We start from the raw sequence: 12,299 nt of genomic DNA, 5'->3' as shown, positions 1-12,299 counted from the left end.
TTCTAGGTTTGGGGTTTCTTTGACCATATGGAGAGTGTAAGTCTGAATTCCATACTTGATGGGGGCAGGCATCTGATAAATTTCAAGGGGTCATTATTATTTTTCCATCTAGAGCCAGTGTGGAGATAGTGTTCTTGGTAGATTTCTTTTGCTAGCATCAGGATTTTTCCTAGGCCACGCTTGCCTAGGATGTAGCCATCTTCAAGCATCCTGCTTTAGGATGTGAATGTCAAATTTAACTCACCTACTTCCAGTGGCTCACGGCTTAATCTTCCATTCCCTACTTTGTTATACAGATTTACCTTCAGGCAAGCCCAGTTTTTGCCTTTGCTTACATTTCACATTTAGTTTTCAGCTCACTCCACTTCTTTTTTGAAATGCATTTGGAATTTCTCTTACTTTCTTGTAATCTAAGCTGTGTGTTAAAAATAAACTTACTGTAATTTATCTAAGATTTAATAGTATGGCATAAGAAAGGCTTTTTAGAGGCTGGGCTCAATGGCTCACGCCTGTAATCCCAGCACTATGGGAGGCCGAGGTGGGTGGATAACAAGGTCAGGAGTTCAAGACCAGCCTGGCCAACATGGTGAAACCCTGTCTCTACTAAAAATACAAAAATTAGCTGGGCATGGTGGTGCGGAGGTTGCAGTTAGCCAAGATTGCCCCACTGCACTCCATCTAGCCTGGGTGACAGAGCAAGACTCCCTCTTAAAAAAAACAAAATAAAACAAAACAAAAACAAAAGGCTTTTTAGAGTATCTAGTTTATACTGCTAGATGCGGAAACCAAAAGTAATCTTTTAGAAATATGAAATAGTTTACATCACTCTTCTGCTTAAGATCCTTCAGTGGCTTTTTCTCACACTTAAAATGTACAAACAATCCTGGCCTACAAAGCCCAGAGCTGGTCCCTAGCTTAGCCCACGTGGCTCCCCACTCTGCCACCTTGCCGTTCCCAGTCTGGCATGCCTTCTGCTTTTTTCACATTTGGCTTTTAAACGTTTGTTCAGGTCTCACTCTAAATGCCACCTTTTCATGGAGGCCTTACCTGATTCCTCTCTCCATTTCTCTATCAATCACCCTGTTTTAATTCTCTTTAGGGCACCTGTTATTAGCTGACATTTTCCTGTCTATTGTGTGTCTTCCCCTACTAGAACATAAGACCTATGAAAGGCAAGCAGGGTTTTGTTTGATTCACCACTATCTTCTCAGAGTTTAGAACAGTTCTTGGCACATAGTAGGAACTCAATATATATTTGTTAAATCATTAGAGCTGAGCATTGACTACTTATTCCCTTGAGACAGGACCTAGGCTCTTCAGTGCTCCATAGTTCCTACTACTTCCTTTTAAAAATTTATTTTAAAAAATTATTATTATTTTTTTATTTTCGGAGAAAGGATCTCACTATATTGCCTAGGCTGGTCTCAAACTCCTGGACTCAAGTGATGCATCCACCTCGGCCTCCCAAAGTGCTGGGATTATAGGCCACTGTGCCAGGCCAGTTCCCACTATGCCCTATTATCTCCCCAGCTGAGCTTGCTTTGTGAATTTATTGGCCCTTGTATGCATTTGAATTTTCTTTTTTTTTTTTGAGACGGAGTCTTGCTCTGTCACCCAGGTTGGAGTGCTATGGCCGGATCTCAGCTCACTGCAAGCTCCGCCTCCCGAGTTCACGCCATTCTCCTGCCTCAGCCTCCCCGGTAGCTGGGACTACAGGCGCCACCACCTCGCCTGGCTAGTTTTTTTTGTAGTTTTTAAGAGACGGGGTTTCACCGTGTTAGCCAGGATGGTCTCTATCTCCTGACCCGTGATCCGCCCGTCTCGGCCTCCCAAAGTGCTGGGATTACAGGCTTAAGCCACCGCGCCCGGCCCGCATTTGAATTTTCAATCTCTGCTCACAAATGTCACTCTAAGTGTCTTCGGGATCTTCAGAGCAGACACTTCGTTTTATGTTTCTTTTCTTCCTTCAGTGTCTTGCGTATAGTAGGAGGGGAAGGAATGAACATTCATTGAATATCCCCTACCTAACTGTCAAGCACAACAACACTATAGTTTAATTGACATCCTTACAACAATGCTATGGAGCTGAGTGATATTATTTATATCTCTTTTACCAATGAGGACACTGAAGCTTAGAGTTGTTCAGAGTCATACAGTAAACCAAGGATCAGGGATTGGAACCCACCCAGACAACATATACCCAGTATGAAGTGTTGTTGCTTCATATACCCAGTATGAAGGGTTGCTCATGTGCAAGGAACAGTTGGTTGTTTTCAATTTGCAAAGGGGAGATTGGGCAATTGGATATTGCAGGTCAAGTTTTACTTGAGTAGTCCAGCTGTTTATTTAGTTATCAATTTCATTCCACTGAGTGTATGGAGAATTAGCTGGAGATATTCCTACATTTGGCTAGGAGAGGCTTTGGAGATGTTAACCATGCCTTCTACATGAGAGTCCTGCTGTTGACAGATATGGAATCCAGCAGCAGGGAAATTTTCTGAGATAGTTACTTCAATAGAACCATCAGCTGTCACCGGATCACTGGACAAAGACAGAAACTGAATACACCAAATATGTACCACACCACCAAAAATTCTTTTAAGTAACAAAATCTTATTTTTATTTTTATTTTTTTACAGAAATTCAGATATTCCAACAAATTTCTTTACATTTCCTGGACCTTAAAAAAATTACACACAACTTTTGGACACAATACAACAGAACAGAATGAGAAAGGGAGTCACTTTTTTTGGTTTTTTTTTAAAAAGATAAAAACCTACTTCTTATATTTAATTAACATTTAGTGATTTACATATGTATTACCTATATACAAATGGTACATCGTCAATGACCCATCTTCAGAGCACTGTGGTATGCTAAATTACACTTAGGTTTTATGGCAAACACTTTTTTAAAACATTCGCATGTGGATAGGAAGTACTTTCTTAGTTTTGTTTACACCACTGTTAGTGATGTAGGACTCCTGATGGAATTTGTAGTTTGCATGGATTAGAGAAAGCCAATACCTTTTGTTTTTATTGTAGATAAAGTAGACAGGTACCTCCCTTCAAATAAAATATGAATGATTGAAAAGTTGTGTGTAATTAAATGTAGTAAGTAGGGTGTTATGGTTGCAGTAGGGAGCTAATACTTAAAGCAACAAATAATCCTCAGAATGATTAATACTTTAGTTGTAGATACTAAGTATTCCCTTAATTTAGTTCTTTAGAAAAGCCACATCTCTGTGAATTGGGTTTTACTCCTTTGAGCATACCTGTTATATGCTTTTAGCCATTTGAAACATAACACCATTTATGTTTCATGCCATTTATGGTGAAAAGATGGCCTGCACCAGAAGCATTTGGCTAAAATAGGAATGTGGTCCTACAGAGAGAGGGTAAGAGAAGTGAACCCTGATCTGTATCACTTCTTGTGTTATCCTCCATCTGATGTTCCAGCGATATATACTGATTTGTTCTTAATTTTGAATATATGAATAAAAGCATTCTACATGTCCATGTTTTCTGCTCAGGAATAGAACATGGTTTGGCTTCCACTAAGTACCCTTCCACAAGTACATTTTAGCTTGTGGTCATTCTCAGGTAATGGGGGATTTCAATGTTAAATATTTCTTTGTTGTTGGATATTGGCGGGATATGTGGTGAGGGTGGTGACAGGGGAAGGCTGGGAGCAAATGGTTGCTGAAGTCAACTGGTTAGTTGTTAACTCCTTCCAGATGTCAGCCAACTAAAATGAATCTGAGTACTTTTGAAATCAACATTAGTAAACAAAAAGGTAACTTATTCCTACTGAGTTTTTTTCAGCCTGTATAAGTATATAGTCATTTATTTCTAAGGCTATTAAATTATTATTTATTTTGTTAGTACCACTTACTATTATTTAGAAATATCTTTAATGGAATGATTTCTAAAAAATAAAAATGAGTGCCCGTCAGTAAGGGAAATAGAAGATATGAATTTCTGACAACATGTATGGCAAAGAAATAGGAAAAACACAGGAGATATTTTAGATACCTATTTATAAAGTATATTAAATTCCTACGCATGTACTAGGGAGAATTAGAAAAAATGTATTTATTTGATAGTAGCCTATAATATTACATGTGAGCATCCAAGGTGAAAATGAACTTTTTCTATATTTTTCAGAGTTCCTTGATGCTGTTTCCTGAAAGATAGGGAAATCTATGTTGCTTGGGAACCTATGATGTAAAGATGTACTTCCTGTAATGTACAGCTTGATGGAGTAATAGTATATGGCATAAACGCTCTCTCAGTAATGACTTGTATGGACAGATTAAACAATACAGACTTGGTAAAAAGTTTGAAGCATTACGTCTCTTAATAACTGAGTGGTTGTAACTGATTACACAGTGAAGTAAATGAATAGTAGAGATGAAGAATCAAAGGTCACGGCTCCTATGAAAACATTCAGAGTCATTTTCTAAGATGCTTCCTCAATAAATGACACTTGATCAGCCTCTTGGCTAATGAGATAGGAATAATTTAGAACTAACTGCCTTTTTAAAAATTCTGTTGAAAGGTTAAAGCTTTTTGTTTTCAGTTTGATTTAAAAAGGACAGTTTACAAACCTCAGTACGTATATATTTTACATGTTAACTCTAGAGCATTTATATTCCTCTTCCTGTAATATATTTCCTGAATATGATTTTTCATGAATGTTTTCTGATCTTATCCAATGACAGTTTCCAATGAGCTGGTGTTTAATCCGTGATCACATCTCTTTCCAGAAAATCACTCCCATCTCTGCTGATCTAGATTTAGAAAGTGCGTTGACAAGTGAATGTTCCATTCTTGTTCATATTCATCTCTATACTCTGATCTCTCTCAGGCGTATTCCTTCTTGATGTTGATGTACAAAAGCTGTTATTCGATTTGTTTAGCTGTTATTCGATTTGTTTTGTGCTCATTCTAGAGAATATTGGCTTAGCAGAACTGCAGAAATGGGAAGGAAGAGAAAGAAAAAGGGTGGGGGAAGAGAAAAAAATACATCATTTTCTGTCTGCAAGATTTTTGTGCATAATATTTGTCATGGAAAAACTATACCAATGAATGGTTCAAATGCATTTTGCATTTGTTACCAAACAATACTGAAAAGTTTGAGATTTCTGTTCCATTCAACCTACAGTACAGTCTTCCCAGCAAGAAGAACATGCGTATTCCCTCCATCTGGGTCAAGATTAACAGGCTGCTTTGAAGGAGCAAGGAAAAATGTGGACAGTTCCCAAGATACTGACTTTCCTGTTCAGCACGGAAAAATGTGTCACTTGAGTGTTTTCCTTTTCTTTCCAAGTTTTATTTATTTTGAACTCAATATTATAGCAGCTACAAAATAAATTATTATAAAGATTAATCACCCACAATTCAATCACTTCGACACAAATTTTCCTCCTATATTTCTTTCCATTCCTTATCAAAATGTGCAATTATTTTATACAATTGTAATTACAGTATAGATGACACTTTAAACATTTTATCATTACATTAATGACAATTTTCTACATTTCCACTGTCCATATCATCAGTATAAGTTTCTTTTTTATTTATTTACTTAATTTATAATATAGAGACAGGGTTTCGCCATGTTGCCCAGGCTGATCTCAAACTCCTGAGCTAAAGTGATCCACCTTCCTCAGCCTCTCAGGGTATTGGGATGACAGGTATGAGCTACTGTGCCCCACCACCAGCATGACTTTTCAATGGCCGTGTAATATTCTGCTTCATTCTCATTCCTTCCCACTCTATGCTCAATATTCCATTCGCAACTGTTTCACTATTGTCAGACATATAGGTAGGTTTCTGATTTATTATTATAAATATGAATATCTTTTGTATAAAGATCTATTTATATTTTAAAATGTTTCTTGACTGGGCATTATGGCTCACACTTGTAATCCCAGCATTTTGGGAAGCTGAGATGGGAGGATCTTTTGAGCTTAGGAGTTTGAAATCAGCTTGTAGTCATCATAGAGAAACCCCATCTCTACAAAACACACAAAAATTAGCCGAGTGTGGTGGTGCGCCTGTAGTCCCAGCTACTCAAGGGGCTGACCTGGGAGGATCGCTTGAGCCTGGGAGGTCGAGGTTGTGGTGAGCCACAGTGCAGATTGCGCCACTGCACTCCAGCCTGGGTGACAGAGTGTAGATCGCACCACTGCACTCCAGCCTAGGTGACAGAGTAAGACCCTCCCTGTCACACACAAAAAAATTTGTTTCTTTTGGATGAATTCTCAGGGGATAATTACTTTTCCTTTTCTCCAACAGATTAGGGACTGATCCTGTATCAACACAACTAGACCTCATACAGTATGATTAACCCTATTCTTTGAATGATTTTCATAGATTTTTGTCACTGTGAACCAGGATTTAAAGGTATCTTACATATCAGGAAGTTGGGTAAATACACCTAGCTGGTCACGGTGTGGCATATTTGGGCCAAAAGGAAACAGCCTGTTAGGCTTTGCATCACAGGGCACTTTATTTTTTATTTATTTATTTTTAGTTTTATTTACTTTTGAGATGGAGTCTCACTGTCACCCAGGCCAGAGTGCAGTGGAATGATCTTGGTTCACTGCAACCTCTGCCTCCCAGGTTCAAGCGATTCTCCTACCTCAGCCTCTCGAGTAGCTGGGATTACAGGCACGTGCCACCACACCTGGCTGATTTTTGTATTTTTGGTAGAGACAGGGTTTTACCATGTTTGCCAGGCTGGTCTCGAACTCCTGACCTCAAGTGGTCCACCCGCCTCGACCTACCAAAGTGCTGGGATTATAGGCATGAGCCACTGTGCCCAGCCGAGGTTTTGCATCACAAAGCACTTCAAAACACACGGTAAGATATGGTTTCTGAATGTGTGCTAGAGAATCCTCTGGATCATTCTGTTGTTGCTTTTGGTATGTTCCCCATTATTTTTCAACACACTTAAAAATATCGTATCCACATTATGATCTTAATGAACTTCTCTCAGCAAGAGAACTCACAGTTACTTTAATGTACCCAGACTACACAGAGGATAATTGAAATATGATCATGTCGTAATGATGATTAGTTTATAATGATTATCTGAGATTGAGTCATGCTGGCAGAAGCCCTACGGAAAGGAATACTTTCTTTAGATATTATTAAAAGCAAAACAATCAACCACTGTGGAAAGCAGTTTGGAAATTTCTCCAAGAACTTAAAACAGAACTATCATTCATCCCAGCAATCCCATTAGTGGATATATGCCCAAAGGAAAATAAATCCTTCTACCAAAAAGACACATGCACTCATATGTTTGTTGCAGCACTATTAATAATAGCAAAGACATGGGATCAACCTAGGTGCCCATCAGTAGTGGACTGGATAAAGAAAATGTGGTACATATACACCGTGGAATACTATGTGGCCATTAAAAAAATTGGCTGGGCACTGTGGCTCATGCCTGTAAATCCCAGCACTTTGGGAGGCCAAGGTGGGCGGATCATCTGAGGTCAGGAGTTTGAAACCAGCCTGGTCAACATGGCGAAAACCCATCTCTACTAAAAATACAAAAATTAGCTAGGCATGGTGGCAGGCACCTATAGTTCCAGCTACTAAGGAGGCTGAGGCAGGAGAATCACTTGAACCCGGGAGGCAGCGGTTGCAGTGAGCCGAGATCACACCACTGCACTCCAGCCTGGGTGACAGAGCAAGACTGTCTCCAAAAAAAAAAGTATAAGTAGAGGGATGAATAGGGAGACTACAGAGGGCCATCTATGTGTGTAGGGCAGGGGAAAAGGGGGGCAGGAGGGTAGTCCTCATTTTCTTGAGGTTCTCAAGTAAGTACATGCCTAATTTCATAATAGAAAATCCTGCTTTGGTGTGAATCATTTGTTGGCATCCATGAACCAGAGACTCCCTGTTTCTCTCTCCTTGGTGCTAAGTTGCCTGGTTTGACTTCATGACATCACAGGATGAAGGAAAAGTATGAGATTGCCGAAAAGGAAGTACATATATCTAAGGCTGCTTCCCAGGCAGGGTGAGACCTGTTCTCAGTGGGCTGGGAAGGGAGCAGTGAGTTTTGAAAGGGCTTTAGATCAGACCCCAGGGCAGTGACACCCATACCTGCGGGAAGAAGCAGGGAAAAGGAAGCCTCCGGCAGGGTAGACGTCTCTCTGGCAAGATCCTGAGCTCTCTTACAGGAAGGGAACATCTGTGGCCAGTTTCACAAAACTTTCTCCTTCATCATCTGGGCCCACAGCCTGGGACCTGACCAGAACAGGTCATTCATCAACAACCTTTCTTGAATCTGCTCTGGTTTTAGGTCACCTGTGGCCTTCATACGGCCAAATCCCTCATTAGATTCCTTGCTGTAATCTAACTTTTTTTTTTTTTTTTTTTTGAGACAGAGTCTCACTCTGTCGCCCAGGCGGAGTACAGTGGCATTATCTTGGCTCACTGCAACTTCTGCCTCCCGGGTTCAAGCGATTCTCCTGCCTCAGCTTCCTGAGTAGCTGGGATTACAGGCACATGCCACCAAGCCCAGCTAATTCTTTATTTTTAATAGAGACGGGGTTTCACCATGTTGGCCAGGCTGGTCCCGAACTCCTGAGCTCAGGTGATCCGCCCACCTCAGCCTCCCAAAGTGCTGGGATAACAGGAGTGAGCCACTGCGCCCGGCCTAATCTCACTATTGATTATTCAGTCCTTCATTCCTAAAGCTCTCTTCTTCTTCTCCCTCCTCCTCCTCCTCCTCCTCTTCCTCTTCTTTTTGAGACAGGGTCTTGCTCTGTGACTCAGGCTTCTTGACTATAGTGGCATGATCATAGCTCACTGCAGCCTCTACCACCTCCAGGCTCAAATGATCCTCCCACCTCAGCCTCCCACATAACTGGGACCACAGGCACGTGTTACCATGGCCAGCTAATTTTAAATTTTTTTTGTAGAGATGGGGTCTTATTATGTTGCCCAGGCTGGTCTCAAACTCCTGGACTCAAGTGATCCTCCCACCTTGGCCTCCTGAAGTGTTGGGATTACAAGCATGAGCCACTGCGCCTGGCCATTAAAGGTTTCTTCTTTGTTGAGTATTGTCAACCCTGGGACTGTGTACTTCTGACCCACAGTATCTGTGGTGGGCAGGGAGCTGAGAGTAAGTGGGAAAATGAAAGTGTGAAGCCAGTGAGCCAGGCCTGGAATAGGGAGAGGCAAGCGAGTGCTTAGGGTATAAAATTTAAGGAGCTCACTTGCAGGGTCATGCAAGTGTGAGGTGAGTGCTTCTTTAAAACTTGCAGGGCCAGTCGCGGTGGCTCATGCTTGTAATCCCAGTACTTTGGGAGCCTAAGGTGGCAGGATCGCTTGACCCAGGAGTTCAAGACAGCCTTGGCAACAAAACGAGATGCCGTTTCTACAAAAAATAAAAAAGAAATTAGCCAGGTATGATGGTGCACACCAGTGGTCCCAGCTACTTGAGAGGTTTAGGTGGGAGGATCGTTTGAGACCAGGAGGTCAAGGCTGCAGTGAGCCATGAATGCACTACTGCATTCCAGACTGGGTGACAGAGTGAGACCCTCTCTCAAAAAACAAACAAAAAACAAAAAGCTTGCCCCCTAGGTACCTAGCTTGCCTCACCCTAATCCCAGCCTTGCCCATGAGTGCACGCTGCTCATCAGAAGGCCTGCTGGGCATGTTTGCTTGGATTTGAGTTACTTAGACACTGCCACCAGAGCATTTTTTTTCTTCCTACCGCATGACACCACCATGCAACAGAAACCCCAGGGCATGCATAAGTTCTGCAGACTCTTAGGCTGAATAATAACAACCAGTGGTGATCAGAATACAACCACTTCCCACAGAGTATCAGGAAAACACTTTGTTGGGGGAGTAAAATTAGAATGTTATTACAGCTACTTAGATAGTATGCACAATGAAGAGTTCTCCACCTGAAGGCTTGGCAAGGGCTAGCTCTTCAAACAGATTTGTGAAAAGAGTAAGTGGAAGGAAATAAAAGTCAGAATTTTCCTCTCCAGATGTGGCCATCACTTCTTCAGTCTTAAGACCGTGAGACACCAGGACAATTTGCAGAACTTGGTGGAAGCATCAGTGTGGTGTAATTGCCACTTCGTGAAACATTCTGCTCTTTTAAAAACTTTGCTAACATTTCCCATGCACCGTGGATGTTGCCTATCAGGGGAGGTAATTTAAAAGATGTCACCTTCTCTCAGGTTTGTACAGAGCAGGAATGAATAGATAAGTCATTCAATGCTGCTTTGGATCTTTGTTCAGTCAGGTTTGTCCTTGTAACATGTCATGGGCTCGGAGTTGCCCGTGTTACATTTCCAAAGGGCTCTTTGCAAATCCTTTTCAAAGCTGTCATTTGAATCACTGCTCATGAGCGCAGCATTTATAATGGCCCCATTGTCCAGGCTATCTAAATGCTACTTGGCTGAATTTTCTATGTGTTTACAGATGTTGAAATGTCTCCTGTGGTTGGTTCCTGCTCGTTGTTCCTATCTGACAATTTTAATTAGGGTCTGGAGCCCCCACAGTCAGGAGAGCTGGGAAGCAGGCACTGAGTGAGAAAAATCTTTGGAGGGAGCAGTCAGGCTTTGGGCAGAATGGCTACCTGAATCTTTGTTGTAAAAATGAGTAAAGGAGGAATTCCAGGCCATTTTTTTTCTCATTGTTGGAACAAGCTTTGTCGTTTTCTCCAACTCTATTGTTTCAAACGGCACCTACTTTTTTTTTTTTTTTTTTTTGAGACGGAGTCTTGCTCTGCCGTCCAGGCTGGAGTGCAGTGGCACGATCTCGGCTCACTGCAAGCTCCGCCTTCCCGGGTTCTCGCCATTCTCCTGCCTCAGCCTACGAGTAGCTGGGACTGCAGGAGCGCACCACCACGCCCGGCTAGTTTTTTGCATTTTTAGTGGAGACGGGGTTTCACCGTGTTAGCCAGGATTGTCTCTATCTCCTGACCTCGTGATCCGCCCGCCTTGGCCTCCCAAAGTGCTGGGATTACAGGTGTGAGCCACCGTGCCCGGCCTTGGCACCTACTTCTAACAGGGACTTCTGCTACTCTTCATCTCTGAGAGATGGAGTACAGTCTCCCAGAAAGAATATCTCATCATCAGTGTCCTCAGGTGCTCTCTGCATCATGCGCCCCACAGTGTGTGTGGCAGATTAAAGATGACTGCAGATTGACATTCCTCCATGGAGAGGTGGGGTCTATGCTCCCTTTCCCTTGAATCTGGGCTTTAAGAGTCCTGGCACTTTCCTTCTTTCTGGTAAAAAAAAAAAAAAAAAAAGCCAACATAATAACACTTACTATCTTAGCAGTTTTTAAGTGTACAGTTCAGTAGTGTTAAATATATTTACATTGTTGTAAAACAGGTCTCCAGAACTTTTTCATTTTGCAAAACTAAAATGTTATACCTGTTGAACAGCTCCCCACTCCCCACTTCCCTCCTTTTTTTTTTTTTCGAGACAGAGTCTAGCTTTGTCACCCAGGCTGGAGTACAGTGTTGCAATCCAATCTCTGCTCACCACAACCTCTGCCTCCCAGGCTCAAGCAATCCTCACACCTTAGCCTCCCGAGTAGCTGGGAGTACAGACATGAGCCACCATGCCCAGCTAATTTTTGTATTTTTTGTAGAGATGGGGTTTCACATGTTGCCCAGGCTGGTCTTGAACTCCTGGGCTCAACTGATCCACCCACTTCATCTTTCCCCAGTCCTGGGATTACAGGCCACAGTGTGGCCACTTTTCCTTTTTCTAGCCCCCAGTAACCACTATTCTACTTTCTGATTCTATGAATTTGACTATTTTAGGTACCTCATACTAGTGGAATAATATCGTATATAGCTTTTTGTGACTAGCTTATTTCACTTTGCCTAATGTCCTTAAGGTTCACTCATGTAGCATTTGACAGAATTTCCTTCTTTTTATGGCTAGATAATATTCCATTGTGTGTATGTCCAGATCACATTTTTTTTTTAATCCATTCATCCATTGATGGATATTGGGTTGCTTCTACCTCTTGGCTATTGTGAATAATGGTGTAGTCAACATGGGTATGCAAATATCTTTGAGATTCTGTTTTCAGTTCTTTTGGATATACAGTATACCTGGAAGTGGGACTGCTGCATTGTACAGTAGTTCTATTTTTAATTATTCCAGGAACCCCCCCATACTATTTTCCATAGAGGTTGTACCATCTTACAATCCCACCAGCAGTGCACAAGGGTTTCAATTTGCTCATATTTCACCAGTACTTGTAATTTTCTGTTTAGGTTTTTTTTTTTTTTTTTT

The 12,299-nt window shown here is 41.6% G+C and overlaps 1 protein-coding gene across 2 annotated transcripts in view; it reads right to left on the bottom strand.

Moving 5' to 3' along the window:
* Nucleotides 1-2,596: 2,596 nt before the first annotated feature.
* Nucleotides 2,597-12,299, bottom strand: part of LHFPL3 (lipoma HMGIC fusion partner-like 3) — a 568,449-nt gene continuing 558,746 nt past the window's right edge. The window contains exon 3 of one of the 2 annotated variants that reach the window (XM_011927753.1): nt 2,597-4,973. In XM_011927753.1, coding sequence (XP_011783143.1) covers nt 4,945-4,973 — 29 coding nt within the window. In that variant the 3' untranslated portion in view covers nt 2,597-4,944. The remainder of the gene's footprint in view (nt 4,974-12,299) is intronic. The other variant, XM_011927754.1, reaches the window with a different exon arrangement.

This window comes from Colobus angolensis, unplaced genomic scaffold, assembly GCF_000951035.1.
Source record: "Colobus angolensis palliatus isolate OR3802 unplaced genomic scaffold, Cang.pa_1.0 Scaffold74, whole genome shotgun sequence".
NCBI classification, from domain to species: domain Eukaryota; kingdom Metazoa; phylum Chordata; class Mammalia; order Primates; family Cercopithecidae; genus Colobus; species Colobus angolensis.
The sequence above is the reverse complement of the archived record's forward strand: the minus strand, read 5'-3'. Positions and strand labels throughout refer to the sequence as shown.